The sequence below is a fragment of the Archocentrus centrarchus genome, chromosome 5 (genome assembly GCF_007364275.1).
Source record: "Archocentrus centrarchus isolate MPI-CPG fArcCen1 chromosome 5, fArcCen1, whole genome shotgun sequence".
Classification (NCBI taxonomy): Eukaryota; Metazoa; Chordata; class Actinopteri; order Cichliformes; family Cichlidae; genus Archocentrus; species Archocentrus centrarchus.
The window spans coordinates 32,629,955-32,655,525 of record NC_044350.1 but is presented as its reverse complement, the minus strand read 5'-3'; the positions used below and the strand labels follow the sequence as shown (position 1 = coordinate 32,655,525).

The 25,571-nt window shown below is 40.5% G+C and overlaps 1 protein-coding gene across 1 annotated transcript in view; it reads right to left on the bottom strand.

Moving 5' to 3' along the window:
• Positions 1-25,571, bottom strand: part of LOC115779987 (receptor-type tyrosine-protein phosphatase T-like) — a 355,835-nt gene that overhangs the window by 236,151 nt on the left and 94,113 nt on the right. Inside the window, exons 6-8 of the mRNA XM_030728898.1 lie at positions 23,745-23,831; positions 22,224-22,362; positions 4,141-4,434 (exon numbers count right to left, since the gene is read on the bottom strand). Coding sequence (XP_030584758.1) covers positions 4,141-4,434; positions 22,224-22,362; positions 23,745-23,831 — 520 coding nt within the window. The remainder of the gene's footprint in view (positions 1-4,140; positions 4,435-22,223; positions 22,363-23,744; positions 23,832-25,571) is intronic.

Here is a 25,571-nt window from a genome sequence, read left to right as displayed (position 1 = left end):
CCATTCTGCTCTTTCTCCTACTTGCTGTTGTGAGAAATATTAGGTAGCTAGTATTTTCATTGTTAGCAGTTTTGTTTATCTACACTGGCAAACAGTTATGGAATATTCCATCTGTGTAGCAATAACTGTGCAATATAACAGCTGCAGCCTAATTGTTTACAATAATTCTCATCCCATCATATTGTAATTGGTGTTTTACTGGAAATTGAAACTGAAAAACACAAAAATATTATCTGCTTATGAAGTGATTAACTGCTTCAGGGATCGGATCTCATCCAAACAATCCACCTCAAGGACCTCTTTGTAAGCAGCACTTGAGCCTTTGGCTATTCCAGCTGTCACAGGGCAAGAGGGAAGGTACACCACGGACAGGTGACCATCACAGGGTTGTAATGTTCTCAGCACCCTCAGCACCTTTTTGCACAATCCATCCATCTGCTCCATAATTATACGTTCAATTAAAAAACGTTACTATTGCCTCCTGATTTACCAGTTACATGCTTGGTTTTCCTTTCCGCCAACAAAACATGCACTTTAGAAGTGTGAACAAACATCGTGTCTCCCTTTGGAGATACAGCTGCAGAGGGAGGGTGAGGGGTAGGCTGCAGGGAAGGAGTGGAGAGGTAAGGTGGGGACTGATTTTGCACATACTAAATAATCCAAAAGTGTAGTTACCCCTGAGCCATTTAAAGGTATGAAGGAAGTAGTTTAATGAGGGGAAAAACTTCTAAATATGCAATTTTAATGAAAAGACATGATTTTCCGGGGGTGTAATGACTGACTTAAAGTGATTATTGGGTCTGTTGGTGAAGCCTGAATTGAATGGCTGTAGATGATAACAAGAACAGAAAGGTGAACACAGGAGGTGTGGAAACACACACACACACACACACCCACACACACACCACACACACACACCACACACACACACACACACACTGCCAGCAGCCAGCAGGTTCTTGAACATCTGTCCTGTCTGCCTGTTTCAATCCTGTCTCTCTCTCTCTCTCTCACACACACACACACACACACACACACACACACACACACACACACACACACACACACACACACACAGACCACCCTGTGAATGGTTGTGACAGCTAAAGATTGTGCCACTAGCCCAGAAACACATGTTCCTTTCTACTATGTTTTACACACAAACACACAAAGTGTGACCACCGGCTCTGTTACATTTCACTTCACATCATTGGCTTCTCTTCCTCTGTGTTCTTCTTCCGTCACTTCTCCATTTCTTCTCTACTCCATATTTTTCTAGTTTTCTTTCTTTAGCTCTTCTCTCTCTCATCCCCCTCTTCTCCTCCCTTAGCACATCTTCTCTTGTTTTTGTTGGGGGTTTTTTTGCTGCTTTGTTGATTTCCCATCGTCTCACTGCAGCTATTTTTATTTCACAGGCAACATTTTTCCACCAACTCCTATCTCACTGTCTCCAATTCATCCTGTGCCTCGTCTTATTCCTACGTGAGAAATAGTTATATCCCTTCTTACCTCACAGCTGTACACCTACTGAAAACAAGCGGCTACTTCAATATGCACCGCCAATACACACCTGCGCGCGCACACACACACACCACACACACCTGCAAACAAACTGCTCTGAGATGTGAGCCTCTGTTCAATCTGAATTTTTTGACATTTGAAAGTGTGTTTGTGTATGTATGAAGGGGCTGAAAGCTTCCAATGTGCATAGTAGTAACTCTGAGACAGGACAGGTGTGTGTGTGTGTGTGTGTGTGTGTGTACAGTAGGTGGGACGGGGGTGTCTCTTTATGGATACAAGAATCAACACAATAGAGAAATTGAAATAAGCTGTGTGGTAGTGTACTCCAAGGCAAAGAAGAATACAGATCTATTAGAGTTGTCATGAGCTGTCATGTAGTTGGGTTTGTAAAGGAAGTAAAAACTCAGGAGAGGCAAAATATTGATCTTCTACTGTTCTTATTGTCAACAAAGTCAATAAAAAAACATGCTCTATTCAGAGTCTGATATATTATTTTCCTCTGTAGCACAGGGCTCTATGATTAACACATCAGCAAGCAGCTCTTCCTGCTGAGTGATCTGGTCCTTCATTACAATAAACAGACTATTATTGAAAATACTCACTACCTGACAAAATTTGTATTAATCTAAAGAAGAAAAAAACATGTTTACAAAAGCTACAGTACCCACTGGCACTACAATGAAATAAAGAACTATAAAATATACTGATGCATTCATTTATTCTAGCATCTAATGTTGATGCCTTTTGAAAAACTCAGTTAGGCCCATAATCCATAAGCTAGTAAGCTAGCTAGCTACATAGCAAGTTGGCACACTGAGCAATTTTTGAGAAAACATTTATGGATTTGGCCCCACGAGACCCCAACAACTCACCAGCAAGACGTGTGCTTCAAGATGAGAACAGAAAGAAAAATGGAGAGATGATAAAGCAGGGGAGCAGGGAGAGGGAGCAAAAGAGAGTCTGTGGTGTTAACACATAATTTTCACCTGCTGATTACCGCAGCGTTAAAAAAAAAAATCAGAGGGTGGACAGAAGACCACAAATACACTAACACAAACACACAGAGGTAGAAACACACACGCATAAGAATGTATGCACACACACACCACAAAAACACAGAAAGATATGCACACAATAGCATTCACACGTTCTCACTCATACACAGCACGGCTGCAAACCCATGAAATTCCCATTCCAATTAAATTTAAGCATCTGCCAAGTTAATGCTCCAAACTTTTGACAGAACTTGTAGCATAAACAACTAATACCCCAAGGCACACACCAGCTATGTATCTTTTTCTTACAGGCAAAACAGACATCATCAAAAATAAATAAAAGCACCCCCCACCCCCACCTCTTTCTCTCTCACTTTCTACCACCTTTGAATGCAAGGTTAGATCCAGATTGCACACAATGTCTTTACAGAATAGCACCTTCATCCTTTTATCTCCTCTCGCTCTTCATCCTCGTTTTGTTCTCTCTAATTCGCTCATAAAATGTAACCCCTGAGAAAAACAACTGAGCAAGAATGACAGAAGGAAGCAGGGTTGGAAAAGAAAGATGAAAGCATGAAGGGGGGGGGGTGTTAAACGCAAGAGAATTAAACAAGGAAAAAAAGAAGGGAAGGAGAACCTATAAAGAAAAGATCAAATGACAAAGAAAGGAGAAAGGGTGAAGGAAAAATAAGACAGGAAAAAGGAAGACGAGGAGGAAATGAAGTGAAGCCAAAAGAGTGAAAAAGGATGCCCAAAAAAGGGAATGAAAAGGACATAAAGGAAAAAAGGTATAAATGAAAAAAAAAAGAGAGCGAAGGAAAGCAGGAAGAGTGTGAGGGAAAAGAAGTAGAGAAAAAGCATGAAAAAAGGTCAAAAGGTCAAAGAAAGGAAGAAAATGACAAAATGCAAACACAGAGAAGTGCAGTCCACAGAGAATGGTGGGAATGGAGAATGGAACGATAATGGTGGTTCTTGTTAAGTAAGAACTCATTTACACACACATACACACACACAAACACACACACACACACACAACACACACACACACACACACACACACACACACAACGAGGCCATCAGAGATCTGATGGGCTGTCACTTTATCAAATGAACTGCCACTTATTGCGTCCTTACACCCCCGCTGGGATACTCATTATTGGCCATGATTGCCCCCACCTAACCTCTCCTACCTTCTTCTTCGCAAACCATCTTCTTCTTCATCTCTGGGGCTGCTTCTTAACATGTCAATTATCATCATCTCTGATTTCTGTCTCTTTCCCAAGAAGACATGAGAGGAAACATTTTTTCTCCTTTTTCCTTCTTTGTTCTTGTCAGCCTTTTTGCTTTTCTGCCTCCAAGTCATACCACCGTCACCATATTCAAACCACTGTTAAATTACATTAGTGCAAGGATTCTATTTAATCAATGAAATGAGTGTTTAATTCATACTTTGAGTACATCAGTGGATCACAGAGTTAGGATAAAAACAGAACCAAGCAACTGCAAACACTGATTTCTAAATTAAATCTAAACCAAAAAAAGAAATAAAGAAAAAAGCAAACATAAGTTTGAATATAAAAAAATATGCTTAAAAGTGCTTAAAAAAAAAAAAGGCATAACTTACCTGCGCATTTGGTCCTGGTTACCAGCGGCGGCCCTGGTGGTCCCGTTCCTCCCTCTCCAGGTCTGGAAAGCAGGACCTTGATCTCATATTCCACATCTGGGTCCAGATGCCACAATTTATAGGTTGGAGCGTCAACCACATGAGTTTCTGCCCAGTTCCCTGAAGTGGTCCGGTACTCCACTTCCTTCAGGATGATTGGCCCATCACCAATAATGCTGTTGGCATTGGGTTTGATCCAAAGATAGGTAGCACCTACAGCAAGAAGCTCAGGAGGTGCAATGGGAGTGGGTGGAGCTGTGAAATAAAAACAGCAATAATTAGTTAAATGTAAATTCACATCTTTCTTGTTTTTGAGTAAAACAATCAACAAACACTCTCTTGAAAACAGCAATAAAAGATGCAGCTGAATCACGTAGCTGATATGAAAAAATATGTCATGATTACGATACAATTAATCCGCTGGTGTAGCAGTATGTAATACTCAAAAGTAATGAATGTGTTAGAACCTCTGATCTTGGGGTTCGCTCAGTAATTTTCAGAAATAACACAAGTTAACATTTATCTTTTCATAACACAGTTTAAGGAATTTGTACACTTAATTGATTTCTATCAACTGATGACCACAAACATTTTAGAGTATTCAATATAAACCTCAGTATGTTATGAGATTATCAATATCAGTTATACATGAATCACCATATTATAATGGTGGAGGGGTTTGCATGCTCTAATGATCCCAGGATCTTTCTTGGGTGCAATTTGGCCCTGGGTCCAAGGTTAAGGATGGGGCCTGGTGGCCAGGCCTTAGCCCAGCTAAAGTGGAAGGAATACTCAGAGGATCTCCTCAAACCCACTGACATGCCTTCCACAGAGGAAGCACGCTCTGGAGATGATGGGGCAGTTGTGAAATTGCCAAAGTAGTTAAGGAACTATTGAACGCTGTTGATTCTTGAGGTCAACACCAGTGGACCACAATATCCAAAGTTCCTTAAGGCTTTCGATGTTGTGGGGGTTTTCCTACTTGACATGCCTATGGAACGCTGTATGTAATTCAGGGGATTTGGATTGCCCTTGTATTGGCATTCTGTGGCTGGATCACACTGCTCAGTCTATCTGACTCTATCTATCAAAATCTATCTACTAGTCAAACATCTGATTCAGGAGGAACAATGCTGTTTTTGTCCTGGTTGTGAAAAACTGGACTAGGGCTTTATGCTCTTCAGGATATTCAAGGGTGCATGGAGTTTTGCCCAACCAATTTACAAGTATTTTGTGAACTTGGCGAAGGCATTCAACAGTGCCTTCGGGAGTATGGGTTATCTGTGTCATTGTTTAAGACTATTTGGTCCCTGTACAACTGTAGCAAGAGCTTGTTTTGCATTACTGGTATTAAATGGGAAGGTTTCGGGTTCAGTGGTCTCAGGACCTCATCTCTTTGCAGATGATGTGGCTGTGTTGGTTTCATCAAACAACGAGCCCTAGTTTATACCTGGCATGTTTGCACCCATGTGTTAAGTGACTGCCTTAGAAACAGACTGAGGAGCTCAGTCATTTGGGAGGGGCTCAGAGTAGAGCTGCTACTTCTTCACATCAAAGAAGCCAACTGACTAGGATGCCTTCCAGGTGAGGAATTTCAGGCATGTCCAGCTGGGAGGAGGCAGACCAAGGACATGGTGGAGAGATTATGTCTCTCAGCTGGCTTGGGAAGGCCTTGGTGTCCCCCAGGAACAGCCTGGGGCTGGGGAGAGTGAAGTCTGGGCATCACTGCTTAGACTGCTGCTCCTACAAACCTGGTCTGGATAAGCAGCAGAAAATGGATAGACCATTATATTCCAGTCTAAGACTCAAGTTCTCATATCACTGGACTTTCACAGACATTTGGTATATATTTACCTTTAAGTTTGTAAATTCATTAACTTTTAACATGATGTTGAAGAATTATTCTGTCCATTACAGCTGTGTTACAGCCAAGGAAAAGAGATGCAGTTTACCTTTTGCACTGAAAATAGCTGCCATTAAAATGAAAGGAGAGATCAAATTTTACCTGTAGCACTAATCCATCACTTTGTTGACACACTGCTGACAGCTACTTTAAAATAATGTCATCTGTCAAGACTAAAATCATGAGGTTTTATAATGTTTTCATTTTTTGCTTCAAAACCAAATTCATAATTTATAGACTTCTTTTTAAATGAGTTATCCAGAGAGTTCAAACCCATATGAAAGAACTGTTAATCAAAAGCAGACATTTGCTATAGTTCAAAAATGCTATATATATGTGTGTGTGTGTGTGTGTGTGTGTGTGTGTGTGTGTGTGTGTGTGTGTGTGGTGTGTGTGTGTGTGTGTGTGTGTGTCCTTATTGTCCCATATAAAATGGGGCAATTAAGACATATGATCAAATGACTTTCAGTGAAAGTAGCTAAAAAGCTTGAGTGTTTCAGCTACTAAACCCCAGTTCCACAAGAGGTCTTTCATACTCTCCATCATCATGTATGAAAGGGGGTGAGTATGAGACCTTCTGTTTGCAGGATAAAGACAATTCGTAAAGTCAGCCTGCTGGAAATGTAGTCATTTGACAAAGACAAATGAACAGCAATGTTAACTTTCACAACAAGACGTGAAGGCACAGAAATGTGAATCAAAAAGAGACTCAGTTAAAGAGCAACAGGAGTGGATGGAAACAATGGCAGGCAAATAAAATGGAGACCCTTTTTACAGGACACCACACTTTACCTGTGAGATTTTTACTCATCAGCATGCACTATGGTAATTACTATGGACAGCTCCCACTTCCCTATATCAGCACATTGGACAGCGGTCATGACCCACTTTTTAACAGACGCATATGATGTGCCTGAGCTGTACTAGAAACAAGAGGACGCTGTGTGGATGAACTTCTTCAGTCCCTAAAATCTGAGCCATTATCACATTCTAATGTTATTTTAAGTTTGAAAAAAAATTGAGGTTTAGCTGTAAAATTGATTATTTTATTAAGATGAGACATGCACGCATGGAGAACGATGGAGGACCAACCAATTAAACATCTCTTGAAAATTAAGATTCCTTACTCTATGCAGTAATCTGCTGAAACCACTGCAACTAAAGAGTCATTTAAAGACTGAAGTTTGTGTTCTCTGAGAATGAATCTATTTTCCATGATAGGTGCTTTGTCAGTTGACAGCTATGTTATGCTAGGTAAGAATAATGGTCCCTCTCCTCACGCAGTCTAAAAGCAAAAGTCCTGATTTCACTCTCCAAGTTTTTTACTTTCCTCAAGGCTGCATTAGAATATGTATGGTGGCTGCGGGGCCGATGAATCAACTGTCAGTTACTGCACACTCATCCATCTAAACTTTATGGATGCTGTGTGTGTGTGTGTGTGTGTGTGTGTGTGTGTGTGTGTGTGTGTGTGTGTGTCTGAGTCTCTGTGTGTGTGCATTTGTGAGTGTAGGAGAGAGTGACAGTTAATAAGCATCTCTGTGTATGCCTAAGAGAGGGTTTTGTCTGTGTTTCAGTCAAAATGTCTCCTTTCTTAGCATTCATAAACTTTTCTCTTGAGATAAAAACAGAATGATTTCCTTCATAAAGAAAAACACTAATAATAATAACACTTGTAAGCCATTTACAGATATGTGTGTTTATATTCTGTCTCATCTGCTACGTGGTGAAGTTGAATGTCTGGACGATCGCATCCATCATCTCTCTGCCGCTTGATGTCAGCATTATAACTGTGTGGTGCAGTGAAATCAGTTTCTGGATTAGTTGGCTCAGGATGATAAGAAATGGGCTCCAGAATGAGATGCCGGTTTAAGCTGTTCTTGTTCCTCGCTCAAAAGTCCAACATGGAAGTCTGGGCAACATTCAAGATACTGAAGCTGCGTTGAGTTATAGTATCGTATAAAAGTGGATATTAGTTTTCTCAGAAAGTCTTTAAGGGTATTTTACAGCAGGCAAGATTGTCTGATCTTACTTCAAACAGGTAGACAAATATGGACAAAGTTTTTTTTTAATCATTAGTATTTGCAATAAATAAGCTAAACATGCCAACTCACTGACACCGTCCTGTAACAGCAGCCTGTCAACCTTTACTACAAGTGCTTCAACAGAGACTCAACTGTTCATTAACATCATTTATATTCAACAACTTCTCCTGATGTTACTCCACTGGAAGAAAGGCAAAATCAATCAATCACTCCCTGCTCCGTCTGTTTCCTCCCACCATCTCCCCGTTTCTCCCTCTGCCAGCTCATTTGCAGCGGAGAGATACAGAGGCCACCCTGTGACATGCAACCTGGTCCCCATGATGACATGGGGGGGAAACACACATTTTCAGAAACACAGACACACACTTGCTGCTAAAGAAAAAAAAAAAAAAAAGTGACTCTTCTACATATTGTACATATGCATGCAAATTCACCCATGCAAAAAAAAAAGCATGTGGCTGCATATAAAGACAAACAAATATATGACTGTACACATATCACAACTGTAACTGAAGGTTAAAGCAGAAATAAAACAGAACAGAAACAACTACTAATAGGAAGCACACACAAGTGTTTAAATACATGCACACTTTGTATCGGAAACTTATAGCGAGACCTCTGATGAATACAAAAACACATTCTGATTGCTAATCATCAAAAGTGATGTTAATGAACTGTGATAGGAGGGTGAATATAGGGATAAAGAAAGCAGGGAAGAGGAAAGGAGGTCTTATGAGAGTACAGGAGAGAGGGGACAAATAGATGGAACCTAGAACCATGAATGGTGAGAGTACGGATGGAGGAGGGTGTCAAACGCTGCATGAACAAGCTGAAAATGATCCCTGTGCAATCAGTTTTTTTTTGTTTTTTTTTTTGTGATTGGCAGACAGGCTCTTGTTAAAATTGTGTTACAAGAGACTTCAAATTTTACTCTTGTTAGTTTAATGACTTCTCTAAAGTTGCACAAATTATATTTGCATGTCTGCTTTTGCTTTTCACACTCATTGTTTCAGCCTTTTAAAAAACTCTCAAGACAAACTTTGCATTACTGGAAAAAAAAAATGCAGCAAGCAACAATAAATCTGTGGTTCCTAATGGAAACAGAAAGTGTCCGAGGCACTCGGAAACTCTTCAAGAAATTCACAAATACACAGAGAAACACACCTACACTATACGCCACCTGATGGAATCATTATATTTATCCCCTACACATAAATTTTTTTAACAAATATATATATATATATATATATATATATATATATATATTATATATTAATATGACAATCCTGACCACAAACACATGATTATAATAACAGCATTTCAGGTGTTTTGATAATTCATGCACCACAGACTGAATACTTTTCATCTACTGAAGGTTTGATATGAATATAAACAAGAAGAGAGAATAGACGATTTCTGCCACAGAGGTCCTCCTGCAGAGCTCTGTTATGCCCCTGCAGAAGCCGCACACCTACTGTAGTAAAAACAAGCTGAAACTGGGATCGAGCGGGCGTACGGCGCTGTAACTCTGGGCCCATAAAGACCACTGCGTAAGTATTTATGTCTGTGTTTGTGCAGCAATCGCAGCCCCAAAAGGTTTTATCTTTTGTATTCTGGAGCCTTGTTGTCTGAAAACTCATCGTGACTCGTGTTACTACACCCTGCGGGAACAAAGTATATGGATCTACTTTTTACTACACAGTATTACAATCCCAGCATGGTATTTAAAGATGGCTCATGACGTGTCTGTGTCAAGACAAATGAGCTGAAAAGAGAACAGATTCCTGTTCTTTGTACAGTGGAAAAGTGTGCTTTTGTGTGCTGGTTGTGCTTTGTTTTTTATCAGTGTTACTGTGAACTGTTCATAATAAGCTTGTAAAGCATTGGTTGTCTGTGTGTTTGTGCTGTAGAGATTTTTCTGTCTGTCGTGGTCTCGATCCATTATTAAGACCGCTAAGGTCACTTAGACTGGAGTCTCAGAAAAGGTGCATTGGTTCTCCAGAGAATCCAAGGCATGCATAACTTCTACTGTATCTTCTAATTTTAGGAGAAAAGACAAGATTATGCATAGAAACACCAACTGGCAGCAACGACATGCATCTGTTCCTGATCAGTATCAGCTCTGAGTGAACGTTTCACTAAAGGAAATCCTCAGCTGGGTAGAAGGAAAGACACACTAACAGGCAACATGCAGTCCAGTTTAGCTTCTCTTACTGACCAAACATCCTGACACTGTAATTCAGTGTGAGTCAAGTTTCCACTTGTATGCACGACAGACATGAAGCAGCCATATGCGCACATCAACTCCTGCCAAAAATTTCCTGATCTATGAAAACTAAGCTACATAATGACTACCATTCCCACCTATATTAATTATTAATTAGAGTTAAAAACAGATTTGAATAAATGATTTTTCCTGTTTTTAAGCTGGGTTGCACATTTGTTTGCATTTTTATTTCTATGGGTTATGGGTTTGCAAAATTAATAAACAACCTTTAATGGCATCCTGGTAATTTAGACATTTTAGCAACAACTTTTACTGTTCTTGCTGAATGAGCAACAATAACAAGCAAAATAAACGATTAGCGTGCAGGAAGATGTATTTTACAAATATTAGTTTGGAAATTTTGTACAGGAATCATCAGAAATGTGATTTTAATGGTAAGACAGAGAGTCAGTCACCACTTTCAATACCAGGATTATTCTTTTAAACTCATGGTGATATGAGTGGTAATGACAACAGGGACTTTCCATTAGCGGTTTATCCAGAGTGCCACCACAGAGCACCCTATCCATCAAGGAATTTGACCCATCTCACACAAAGTTTGAGGTTACGGCCGTGATGCTGCTAATATTAGTTTTTGTAAGTGTTTATTTTCTTTTAGATTTGTTGTTTGTGTCAAATCTAAAAGTACTTTCCACTCTAACTCTGCCATGTTCTTGGAGAATGAAAGATTATAAGATAGCAAGTGTGGTGTGTGTGTGTGTGTGTGTGTGTGTGTGTGTGGTGTGTGTGTGTGTGTGTGTGTGTGTGTGTAATGGGGGAATGTTGGAGGAGGAGGGTGAAAGACTGAGAGATATGAGGCTTCGGCCCACCAGAGGAGAGAAAATATATCACCCCAGTGGCGGAAAAGATGGAAAAATCTGTTGCACCAAAAATGACAATCACTCTGCCAAAATCTGTTTTTCTCCCATTTCAACAGTGGAGCAAGAGGGAGTAATGACAGTCAAGATGATAACACAGAATAAGTGAGAGTGATAGAAGCCATTTCATTTTCTTATGCCCATGAACTGCTTCCTTTTCCTCTCTCTGGCCCACTGATATGAGTTTTTTTCTTTTAATAACACATGCTGACTGAAATCCTCAAAAATGAACTTCAAGAAGTCATTTAACAAACTGGAATCGCTCATTACAGAAATCTGTGTATGCTGTTAAAAGATAAATTGTAACTGGAAGCAACCAAGACACTATGTTTTAAATAATGTCAAAGTTTGAAAGACAATTTTCTTTTCTGTCCCTGCATATTAGTTATTTTCTCTCTTTTTGCTTCATCTCCTTGTAAGTTGTTGTCTTATCAGTAATAAATTGCAGGTCCATTTCGCAGCTCCTTGAACTTAGCAGTTCATCTCACATAGCAAAGATAAGACACACACACACACCACACACACACACACCACACCACACACACACACACACACACACACACGCGTGGATTAACATAATTCAGTATGATAAGATCAACAGAGTTCGTCAAGTATTAATGATAACCACCACATGCTATCATTTTGAGTGGAACAAATTTATATTGGATACTTTTTTTTATTTCAAATTGCTCTATCTCTGATTTCCAGGTTCATCATTCAATATTTCTCGAACACAGAGCACCAGCCTGTGAAGTGATGTCATTTTGTCAGCCAACAGTTTCAGTCACCACCTTTTTTTTTTTTGAAAAAGCACTGTAATTATGTAAATTATAGAGATATTTCACAAGAGCTGCGCGTCACTTCTAACCTCTAATTTTAGTAAGATCACTGCAAAGACACCGATTCATTTCCTTATCATTTAAAGATCAACAGGCAGGGATTTACTGATGACAGTTCCCAGACTATGAAGCTGAAATATCAGAGGCTTCTGTTTGTTGCTCCTGTCATCTGAACTAAGATGTCAGATAATTCATTGTTAGAAAAGGCAACAATTCTAAGAGAAAAACTTCATAAGGATGTCCCACTCTTGCACAGTTTTAATGCTTTGAACATGCAAAATAAACAAAGCTGTTTGACTTAGACGCAGTTAAAAAATCTAATTCATAACTGATGAAACCCATTGTGCTTTTGGTCAGATCATTTTTGTTCATCAGTTAGGTTGCTATTTTTTCTAGGTTGCACTCATATGAGGGACAAGGATGTTATTTTAGTTTTTCCCATTTTTTTTTGTCTTATTCAACTTGTGGTGAAGAATATGTGGGCATAGCTTTTACCTCACATCCCTGTATTCTGACAGCCCAGCCCTGTGTGCTGCAAACCTAATATGGGTATTCACTGCTGTGAATGCACTCCACCTAAAGGGAACATTTCTGACTCACCCATCAACTCCCTGTAACTGCAGTCCACTGACTTGTCCTCCTGTTGTCCTTAGTATCCTGTTTTGGCCTCATTTCCACTGCATGGTACTGTACAGCTCCGCTCGACTTCACTTACTTTTGGTAAAAGGTGTTTTTTTTCCCCCTGCAAATAGCAGGTCCTGTAGCTCAAGTAGTCAGCACTGATTGTCATAGTAGTGCAGTGTAAAACTACCATGAAATTATAGTAAACACTTCTTAGTATTGGCTTAGCCTATTTGGAATCTTGGCCAAGTACAAAGACAGTGGTTTAGGAGTGACACGCTGCCACCCAGAAGTCTGTTTCAGCAAGATAATACCAAACCACATTTAGCAGTGCTCCGTGTTTCAGCAGCAGACCTGTCGACTACTACTTGTTACCCACTGAAAACATCTGGAGCATTCTGAAACACACAGGGGAACACGTCCCTGTCCCAGTGTTTTCATATAATGAGCACGTATTAAAAGCAAAGGCTCAGTTTCAACATTTTAATATGTTGTCTTTGTGCTGTTTTGCAGCTGTGATCTTTTCAGACTTTTGGTTCTAAAACAGTAAAATATTAAACAGTGGAAGTTTGATAAATGAGGACAGATTGTGCCATCAGTACCTCTCAGACCAATCACTGACTGTGATGGATTTTCATGTAGTACGGACTCCTTCTGACAAGGTCTGAAATAATACTGTCAACAGGGATGAGAAAGGAATGAGTGGAACATCTCATATCTCTTCATAGTAATCACAACCACGAGCGTAAACACGGCCTCTGATTTTAATTTTAGTGCACCAGAATTCACCACATTATGGTATCAGTCCTGAAAAAGTGTCCACAAACAAGACAGTCAACCTGGACCTGCTGCTGGAGAAAAGCTGGCAGAAGTCGAAGGAAATTGAGAAACAACAAGAAAGAGACGAAGACCCCAATTTTATTAGTTTGACTAAATATTCTCTAATTATTTTTTAATGAAATGAGAATTAATCCAAAATCTGTCAGCTTAGCAGAACCAAAACAGCAAGACACTGTTAGTAGACATGTCTTTACTATAACCAGCTGACAGGGCTGAGCCCACCATCTTCACTTCCCTTCTTCTGTGGTGTCACTGCAGAGATAATTTAACTCTACTAGCAGCCATCTTTCTTTCATTTGACAAATCAAGTTTTCTTCTGACTTTTTACTTGCTCATCTTTTTCCTTTGTCTTCTCCTTCTTTTTACTCTGCTGTAAACACCTAGTCTTCTCTTCTTCCTTCATGGTGCAGTCCTGTTTCTCATTTCAACTTTTCACCCTCACTTCATCCTCTCCTCCCCACTTCCCTCACTTCATCTCTCCTCACTTCCCTCACTTCATCCTCTCCTCCCCACTTCCCTCACTTCATCCTCACCTCCCCACTTCCCTCACTTCTAGCTGACCCTCTTCTTACTTCCTTTCTCTGTCCATTTCATTCCTTTTCTCACCTGCAGTCCTTCTTGTCTGTTATTCACGTACCTGTTCATGCATTACTTATATTTCTCTTCAGAAATTCTGTGTGAAGTGTCCACACTCTTACACACACACACACACACACACACACACGGAGGTGCACATGAAAGAGAAATGGACATGGAATACCAATTACATGAAAACTGCCCACTGTACACAACACAACACAACACAACACACACACCCACACACACACACACACACACACCCTGAGGCAAGCCCTAAGAACCTGTATAAAGAGGCAGGTGGAGTGTACGCTGGCTTAAGCTCATTCTATGCGCGCGCACACACACACACACGCGCGCACACACACACACACCCCTACTCCCCGATGTAGGCAAACAAATAAGTTTGCACATTTTTCACACTTTCTTTCTCCTCGGGGAGCTAATCTTTACAAAACTTATGAAAGTATCGTGAACTGTTAAACATTTTATTTATTTGTTATCCATTTTTATTTTTTGAGCCAGCTCCTGTGCAATCCATGTTCTAGTAATCGGTCATATATTTTATGTTGAAAAAAGATCAAATTACATGAGTAAAAGTTGTTGGAGGTGGTTTTAATTTGGCCACAGTACCGCGACAGCTCTGGTGACTGATTCCCCTTTTCCAGAACTACTGGAATCACTTCTTATCATTCTGGCTTTGAAATACTTTGACCAAAAATTAAGACTTTCATAAATCACAATGACTGGATATTATTTCTCAGTTTAGTTTTATAGTATTGTATTTATTTGGGTTAAAATAGAAATCCCCCATTTTGTTGTGTGTTCGTGACAGTCTCATCACCTTGTTGTATTTTTCACAGTAACACTGTTGGTTCTACTGTCTCTGGTTGTACTAACATCTTGTGTTTTATGTCAAACTTCATGCAGCTCTTAGCACTCAATTATTCATAGAGATGCCTCGCATTGAAAGCCTCACTAATATCTTGAGGGCGTAAACCATCTAAAATTAATGCCAGGTTTGTTTACAGAATGAGCTGTGCCTTTAGATAAGTTAAGTCGTTAAGAAGGTGGCATCATTATCGCAAACAACTGCTTGAAAACCTGGAAACAGATATTTTTGTGTGAATGTTTGACATCACACGCGTACCTTTTAAATGTTTGACATCTTATTTTGGAACAAAACTCCTCACTTAGAAGTCAAACATACTTTCCAACAGTTATTTTTTTAAATTGAAGGTTGTGTTGTGTTCACACCCAGTGGGAGTTCACAGCTTCAGTGGGCTTCTGGAGATCTGACACATACAGCTGAGCTGTCCACTCTCCTATTGATTTCCTTATCAGGGAACAGACACACAGAAGATGCTGGGAATGAGCTTTGGGCAACAGAAAGCTCTATGGACAAACACACATATACAGTATGCACACACACACACACACACACACACACACACACACACACACTCAGAGACCCTTACACATTGCAGTGGCACTGCTAGGTCTAATTCTTGGACTACAATCAGCTTTATGACCACCAAGGGAGACTTAGAAAAATGTGGCCATATTCCTGGGGAACTTGCACACACAACCCATACACACACTCTGCATGGTGTCCACAGGGCACTGGCTGTCAGTGGCTCTCCTGGATCTCTGCTACGCCCCACTGAGTCTTATCTATGACAGACAGAACAGGACACACATACACACCGATGTCCATGCCCATGCACAATACACCACATTCACAACTCAAATACAGCCTAAATTCATACTCCCTGAGACATGTCAGCATGCAGGCTTGCTCACTCTTTAACACACACACACACACACACACACACACACACACACACACACACACACACACACACACACACACACACACACACACAAACACTCACACAAACACAAGCACAGCCGGGGGTATGGTTGAGACCTTGTTGCCCTGGGGCTTTGACTGCATCTGTTCTACAAGAGCCATACAAATGAGAAACGCACAGGAGCATTGAAAAACATCTGTGTGTGTGTGTGTGTGAGTGTTTGTGTGTGTGTGTGTGTGTGTGTGTGTGTGTGTGTGTGTGTGTGTGTGTGTGTGTGTGTGTGTGTGTCGCAAAACTTTCAACAGCTGTGAGTGTCTGGTTGGGAAACTTTGTGTCTGGCATGTGTGGAACTGTTGTAAGCTTTCAGTCATTTTGTTGACGCGCTTTTAACTTAAACTGCATTTTTTCTTAGTGTATCCTTACAGACATTACTTTCACTCTCCTTTTACAGTTTCAGTAAACTGTGGGGTGGGTGGAGGATGCTCCATCTGGTGACTCTGCCGCCTTACTGGCGTGATTGGGAGGACAGCCTGCCTGATTTGAACCCGAGTGGTATTCTGTTATTGGACTTCTGTGCAAACCACAGTTTTTCCATAACGAACACCATGTTTGAGCATAAGTGCACGTGGCACCAGGACACCCTAGATCGCAGGTCAGTTTTGTAATGTATCATCAGATCTGCAGCCATGTGTTCTGGACATTCACGTGAATGAAAGAACTGAGCTGTCAGCTGATCACCACCTGGTGATGAGTTGGATCAGGTGGCAGGGGAGGATGGTACAGACCTGGTACACTGAGATGTGTTGAGAGCATCTGGCCAAGGTTTTCAATTCCCACCTCCGGCAGAACTTCGACAGCATTCTGAAGGAACTAAGTCCAAATGGACCATGCTCCGCACCTCCATTTTTGAGACTGCTGCACAAGCTGTCGCTGCAAGGCGGTTGGGGCCTGTCGTGGTAACTCTGAACCAGATAGTGAACACTAGAGGTGAAGGGAGCCATCAAGCTAAAGAAGGAGTCCTATAAGGCATGGTTAGTCTGTTGGACTTTGGAGGCAGCTGACAGGCACCGGCAGGCCAAGTGAAGCCTGGCTTTGTTAAACAATTCTTTGGTGGGGTGGTTGAGAATAGCCCTGAGTTCCTTAAGGTCCTGGATATTGTGGGGCTGTTGGTTGAAATGTCTCTGCAAGGTCGTGCGGAGATCTGGTGTGGTGCCTCTGGATTGACAGACTGGGGTGGTGGCTCCCCTGTTCAAGAAGAGGAACCAGAGGGTGTGCTCCAACTATCACACTACTCAGCCTCCCTGGGAAGGTCTGCGCCAGAGTACTAGAAAGGAGAGTTCCTCTGTTAGTGAAACCTCAGATTCAGGAGGAACAATGCGGGTTTTTTTTTTTGTCCCAGTCACGGTATGCTGGACCAGCTCTTTATCCTCTCAGAGGACATCAGAGTGTGTGGCAATTTGCCCAACCAGTCTATATTTGTTTTGCGGACTTGGAGAAGGCACTTGCCTGCATCCCTCGGGGGATCGTCCTGTGAGATGCTTTTTGAGTATAGGGTGTCTGGCCTGTTGCTATGAGCCATTCAGTCTCTGTAAAATCATTGTGAGAATAACTCTGACTCATTTTCAGTGGGTGTTGGACTCCGCCAGGGCTGCCCTTTGTCACCAACTTTGTTCAGAATTTTTCTGGACAGAATTTCTAGGCAGAGGTAATTGCCAAAGGGCTTAAATTTTGGTGGCCTCAGAATCTTATCTCTGCTTTCTGCAGATGATGTGATTCTGTTGGCTTCATCAGGTGGTGGCCTACAGCTTGCACTGGAGTGGTTAGCAGCATAGATGGAGTTCTTACACAGGCCATGGTCCTCAGCTGGAATGCCCACTCTGGGTCAGGGACGAGTTGCTGCCCAAACGGAGGAGTATCTCTGGGTCTTGTTCATGAGTGAGGAGAGAGGGGAGTGGGAGATTGAAAGATTGATCGGGGCCTCATGTGTAGTGAGGCTGACGCTGGATCAGTCCATTATGGTGAAGAGAGAGTGTGATCTATGTCTTTATGCTCACCTATGGTCATGAGCTCTGGGTAAATGGTAAATGGACTAGTTCTTATATAGCCCTTTTCTACTCTAGCTGACCACTCAAAGCACTTTATACAACAAAAGGGCATTTACCCATTCACACACACATTCATACAAGTACTGATTTCTACTTCAAAGTGCTTTCTATCTATCATTCACACACATTCATACTCTGACAGCTGCATCGGAGAGCAACTTGGGGTTCAGTAGCTTGCCCAAGGATACTTTGGCATGCCGACTGGAGCAGCAGGAATTGAACCACCAACCTTTTGATTGGTGGATAACCTGCTCTACCTCCTGAGCCACAGCTACTCCACTCTTGGGTAGTAACCAAAAGAATGATATTGCGGATACAACCAGCGGAAATTCGCTTTCTCTGAAGGGTGGCTGGCCTCTCCCTTAGAGATAGAGTGAGGAGTTCAGTGTTTGGGAGGGGTTTAGAGTACAGCCCCCACTCCTTCACATTGAAAGGAGCCAGCTGAGGTGGGTTTAGGCATCTTAAAAGGATGCCTTGTGCCTTGGTATTCTCCTGAGTGAGCCAGAGGAGGTGCTATGGAAAAAGAGGTCTGGGCTTCTCTGCTTGGCTGGTGCCCCCTCGACCCATTCCCAGATAAGTGGAGGAAAATGGATGATGGATGGATGGACTGGATCACGGAAAGATGACAGAAGATGTGTGAAGTTGTATTTCACCTAATCAGCCTTCCTATCTGTCTTTTGATTTCCATCTGCTTTTGCCTCAGATCTGGGTAAAATTTCTTACTTTGGTGGGCCCAACAGTATAATAGAAACCATATCTGTCTGATTTTTCTGCAAACAAAACAGTGCAACCAGAGTCATTTGAAAATTGGTTGTGTACTGCATTCAATCCTTTTATCCTGGATAGGTTGAGTTAACTGTACTGAGCACTAAAGTAATTTACCTCCACCAGACAGTTGCTGGTCAGATTCAGAATATTTAATTTCAGCAATCCTTTTAAATTTAGTCAACAAGGGGAAAAAAATCATCTGGCCAACAGTATTGTGTCAGGAGATTAATATGCATGCATGAGCATGTATGGGAGACAGACATACAGTCACACACTGGGTGTTATAATATGAGAAGCGTCTCTCTCCAGATTTCTGTGGTCACACCTGGCTGAACAACACAGTAATTAACCCTGATTTCACTTAGTGGCCCGGAAGAACATACAAACGCACACATACCCACACAAATTAATTTGAAAACCCAATAATCATGACACCTTACATGTGAAAACACAAATGAAAAGGCATGATGATACACACACCCAGAGACAAATTAAGCCACACAAGATGATTTCACAACACATGAATGAATAGATTGGAAGACTCACAAGTACACTAATGTGTGAATCAAGGACAATGACACATTTACACAAATTTAGCAACACATACTGTGCACACAGGGCTTCAGGGAGGTGTGTTCATGCATGTGCGTGTGTTTAATTTTTCAGTTCTCTCTTGTTCACTGTGTTGGCATGGGTTATTCCCCTGGCACAATGCATGGCTGACAGCACCTGAGCTTCACACACAAACACACACAGAGGAAAGGACACAGAAACACATACATGCAAAGAGACACATTCAGTCGGGTAGCAACACACACACACACACATTTGGATGTTCTCAGGAGTACAGTCTGTGCGTTCTGCTAACAGATGGTAATGACAGTTACAGTCCCTGGACTATCATCTAATCAAAACAGCACGCTCACACACACACACACACACACACACACACACACACACACACACACACAGCTACACACTCCAGCCTCCCTTCAGATTAAACATCCTTCACACCAATAAGGTTAACAGCATAATTCAAACCAAATATGGCATTGAGAACATAATTTAGGCCGTGCGCCTCTGCATTGAAACGGATTTCAGTGATGCAATTTAAATTCCATTAAAAACAAACACAGTTCAATCCCCCCTGCACCACATGATTATATTTTAATACCTATAAAAATAAAAATATTTCACACTAAACATTTTAGAGTAGAGAGATGTATTTGGGGGGAAAATGCATCCCAGACATCTTATTCAAAATTAACTGGAAGCATTCCATTCCTAAAACAAATACGACATATATGATAAAAAGTGTAATCCATACATCGGAGGGCATGTTACCCTGTGACTGCAGAAAACCACTCCTTTGTGTTTGTATGTCTATTCCCTCAGAATAAACTTTGGTCGGGATGCAACACAAGATGCTGTAGAAAGGCAGCCCCGGAGAATGTCACGCGATCAAGCATAAACTCAGCTCTGCAGTGACTGAACACAGAGGGCTGCAGTGTCTTGGTCAAGGACACTTAAAAAGAGAATAAAAAATTGTGAGCTAGGACTGCTTTGTCTCTTAAAGAATAAACAGCAGGAAAAAAAATACTTGGGGCTATTGCTAACTGCTCTGCTCCATGTCAGCAAGCAAGATAGGTTAAGAGATACTAAGAATGCTAATAGGCTAAAAGATAACACATTAGCATACACTGCTTGGCTGTTTTTGTGCAGAGCAATCACAGACCAGCTAGAACCGTTTAGCAAGCACTATGTTGACCAAGTCGGTGTTGAGAAAAAAATTAATGATTATTTCGTCTTTATTCAGAACTTGATGAAGTCCACAAGTTAAAGGTGGAGACAAAGATGGTTATAAAGACCGAATTAAAAACAGTGGCACCAGAAGGAGAAAGGGGAGAGCTAAAAGAATGTAATTATGTCTGACAACAACAGATAGCTGCAATGCTATAATTCTATCAAAGGCCTTACAACAATATTATCCAACCTCCTCACTACATCAATATCCTTCTCAGTAGGACAGGATTGTATTTCCTGTTGTTCACAAGAACCATGGGAAAGGGAGTGAGCTGCTAAATGGCAGATTTTCCTTCATATTTCGGGCCTGTCACAGAGTTGATAGATTGCATTAGAGTATTTGAATGTCCTCAGTGAGAGGATTTGTCAAACAGTACAGAACAGCAGGCTACGGGGGCAGAGGAAAGCAGAAGGTGAGACGGGATGAAAGCAAAACACAGAAAACGAAAGGAAGAAACAGGCAGAGAAAACAGAGAAAATAAATCATAAATAAATACAGTATATATGTCAGCATGATGTATTCTGTGCATGGTCTTTCATTTCTTTAAATCTGTTGATAAGGTAATGTTTTAAATGTTTATATTCTACATTACATTCTACATTGAGCCCTAACTGGACCATTATTGCACAATGTAAATATTATAATTTAAAAAGTGTGTATAGTATATAGAGTATAGTGTATAGTGTTAATTACTTTTTTTTTATTTTATTCTTCTTATTTATATGTGTGTGTATATATGGTTGCAGGTACAAAATACATTTCACTGTGCATTGTACTGTGTATAACTGTGCATGTGACAAATAAACACTATCTTATCTTATCTTACATGTTTTTAGCTACAACATTTCATCACTCTGAGAATTACCCGTGGGAATATTACATGTTTCCTGCACATCTGATATATGTGGATATCTGAGTAGTTCTGTGAGTTTGATATGATAACAGATGACCCAAAAGGATTTCTCAGCATTATAATTATCCAACTCTTCTCCGTATTCCTGGTGAAATACATCTGTGCTTGTCCTTTGGCCCTCATTAAAGACACTTTTAACCTTTGCCATACAAAGTTACCTTACACTTAGCTGACTGAACATTTGAAGGATAAAAAAACCCACTAACTTTAAATATAAAAAAATAAACAAATACTGGTATTGGTTTTGAAGACTGGAGGAAAGGGAGGGAATATGAATCAAAATACTGGGAAGAAAATGAAGTGAAAGATGGACAAAGGCTGGCAGAAACTTGAGTGAATGAGGGCTCATTGTGAGTTCTAGTCACTATTCTCAGGTCTATTCAGTATTCCATCCTCAGCATTCTCACAGCCCTAATGAGCAACAGCCAAACACACACACACACACACACACACACACACACACACACACACACACACACACACACACACACAAACAACTACACAACCACAACCCAGGCTTGTTTCTCACTTTCTAAGAAACCGTCCCACTTTACTGCATCCATTCTGAACAATGCTCTTCTTTATGCATCAAAATTACTTTCAGATACTCTGGTTTCAAATGAAAGACGATTGTCTTCTCCTTATAGTTTGAGGAAGGTTAACAGATGAACGTACCTTTAACAATGAGGTCGGCGTAGTTGGACACCCCGGAGCCCACCATCCGATCGGATGACACAGCGGTAGCGGCTTGTGCTGCGCTGAGATGTGTCACCAACGCTAACCGTTGCAAGAAAAACGTCTGTGGTTCACCACCCTGGTCACCATCAGTGCCGTGTCCTTACCATTCCACTGCTGCAGGGCAGAAAAGACCAGACAGTTTTTAGCAACAGCCTTGTAACATGTTCCCCTTTGATGCTGACCGAGCATCGTTACTTCATAAAGGCTGCTTTCTCCTTACAGAAATGGAAATTACTGGGAATACTCGGAGTAGTAGCTTGTTCTTACTAGCTTACATGAATGTGCAAAGTCTGACCATAAATCAAATTATGACGTTCAGTATTAACAGCCACATGATAAAATGTGTAAAAGCAAGAATCCATGATAGTTTGTAGATCAGATGCACTGAATGGCACTGCGATCCCCACTTTCTATAAAAAAAGTAGCTCCCTGACTTCAATATTACACTTCCATAAAGTTAAGGAGCTCAAATTAAGAAAAGAATAATTAAAACTGCAACACATAGCTACATAGTAACAAACAGGTTATTTCTGGGAGACAGGGCTGTCCTGGTATGTTTCAAATCTCCACTCAAAATAAATCTGCATTCTCCGATGCTGATCTTGAGAAACTCTGATTGGTCTGAAAACCCAAACTGGTGTGACTGAGGGCTCCGATTTGTTGTCACACAGTATCAACGGGACAATCCAACGAAAAGAGAATTCAGAAATCTGCAAATTTAGGTAAATCTATAAAGCTACAGTTAATCCCTATCAACAAATTACATTGTATTACTTATATTAGAAACACAGTGAGAAACTGAAGCAATACTGAACAAGTCAGACATGAAACCATTTCCTGCTTTTCTGCTATGATCGGTATCATGATTTTTCTTTTTTTTCTTTTTTTTTACAAATATATATGCCAATTTGGAACCACACTCCCCCATCATTCTCAGTGGTATATACTCATTCACTAAAAACATGCAAGCTTGCCAATACACGTGGATGTAAAGTAGAATGAGTGCATAGGCATGGCTGCACACAACATATACGCAGAGAACACCAACAAGTCACATGTGCAGAGATGGATCAGTGGTGCAAAGCAGAACAACAACTTTTAATCAATTCTGAAAAAAACTGGGAGCGCTGGGAATGTTGCCATGCAGTACTTTTTAAAGAAATAAAACTTCATTTGTTACACCGGGCTTTTAATTTGTTTTTTGTTTAGTAAATACACCTGCTTATCATACTTGTCTATTAAAATTAAACACTGAGAAGACCCACCAGTACATACTGTAGGTACTGAGTCTGTAAATATGCAATGTTGTTGACATTCCTAGTACTGGTAATACAACTTCTGTATATATTCATACTTGTATCCCAAAGTTACTACATTGGATAACATGGTTTGGATCATTTATGGAATTCTGATCCTCCTTATTACAACATATATGTATTTATACCCATTCATACTCACCTGTAGCCAGAGTTTATCGTGCTGGGACCACTTCCCTCCAGCAGTACACTGGAAAGTAGCATTCTGGCCCACATTTACCTCCACATTCTGCAGACGTAGAAAGTGAGGTGCTTTACCTGCAACACAGAGAGCAAATGGACCCAGTGTGTAAATATTCATTAAAACTGTGTGTAAAACTTGGGATAAATGTGAATCCATACATAAAAATAGGAAAAAATCACATTCTCCTAAAAGTGTTGCTATTTTTAAGCTTTCATACTGGATTATGCAGGTAATAAGAAACAACATCTGCATGAAAACCCTGAACAACACTGACTGAGCTCTAGGAGAGCTCAACACTGTGTGGAGTGAGGCAGAGAAACTCTGTGGCCATGAGAAGATGAGCAGTCTGTCAGGCAGACAGACAGCCAGAAACCGGTGACTTTGGTCTGCCATTGAGACCAGCCTGCGACTGGTTAATTTCATTTGCCTGTCTGCAGACACAGATAAGACTAACAGGGTATGCATCGATCACTCAGCAATGATAATTTGTCCTGACATTAATGGTCAGCTTGTTGCAAATGACAAGGACAAAATCTAAGATTTGCTTTTTTGACAATCTTTCATTATTTGTATACTCATCTTTTTCCTCAGTCTCTTTATTGAGGTATTTATTTCCTTCCATTGTGAATATGTTCTCTTTCTTCATGTTTCCACCACCCACTTTGACTGATATGATATTGGCATGCCAAGGTGAACTAATTGTTTAACGCGACCAGAAAAACGGAGGCAGATAGAAGAAAAGGAACGAGAGGGTACGCTATGGGAACATGGTGCACAGAGGGCACAAAGATAAATAAAAAGAATTTTAATGGTGTTCTTGTAGTTTTCATTTAGAGTGAATTCAAACTTATAAACCATCGTTCATCAAATATTTAGCCATACTTATTACCTCCAGTAAAAATGTCTTGTGTTGTGTCATATCTAAATTAGAGTTATACTGAATGAGCGTGAAAATTTCACCCTGAAAAGAACACAAACAGCTAATAAGAGCAGGACTGAGAATGTCACATTGTTACACTGGATAGGCGGGCTGTAACAAGCAGTCAGAGTTTTGTGAAGCAAAGTGTTTTGTCACATTTGAGTGATGAAGACCTGAGACTGGACCTTCTTCTGGTTCTCTGCAATCTGTCTGCAACCCTCACAATCTGTCCTTTATGCTGTGTTTGTGTGTCTGTGTGTGTAAGTGTGAGATATCTATAAAAACAGATGATGCTCAGGGCTACAGTTGTGCGGGTCAACCATCATAACACACACGCAATCTCTCTCACTTACGGCAAGGGTGAGCCAGAACTCGTATGTATCGATGGCAATGAAAACCTGGATGGCTTGGACTGAAAACCGCTTCAAATATTACCTGAGACGAGAGAAGAGAAAAGAAAGAAAAGAAAGAAAGAAAGAAAGAAAGAAAAAAGGAAAGAAAGAAAAGAAAGGAAAGAAAAAAGCAAAAAGAAGAGAAAAAAAGAAGGAAGGAAAGGAAAAAGGAAAGAAAAAGGAAGAGGAAAGAAGAGAAGAAAAGAGGAAGAGAAAGAAAGAAAGAAGAAAAGAAGAAAGAAGAAAGAAAGAAAGAGAAGAAAGAAAAAGAAAGAGGAAGAAAGAAAAGAAAGGAAAGAGAAAGAAAGAAGAAGGAAAGAAGGAAAGGAGGAAAAGAAAAGAAAGAAAGAAAGAAAGAAGAAAAGAAAGAAAGAAAAAGAAGAAAAAAAGAAAGAAAAGAAAAGAAAGAAAAAGAAAGAAAGGAAGGAAGAAAGAAAAGAAAGAAAAGAAAGAAGGAAAGGAGAAAGAAGAAAG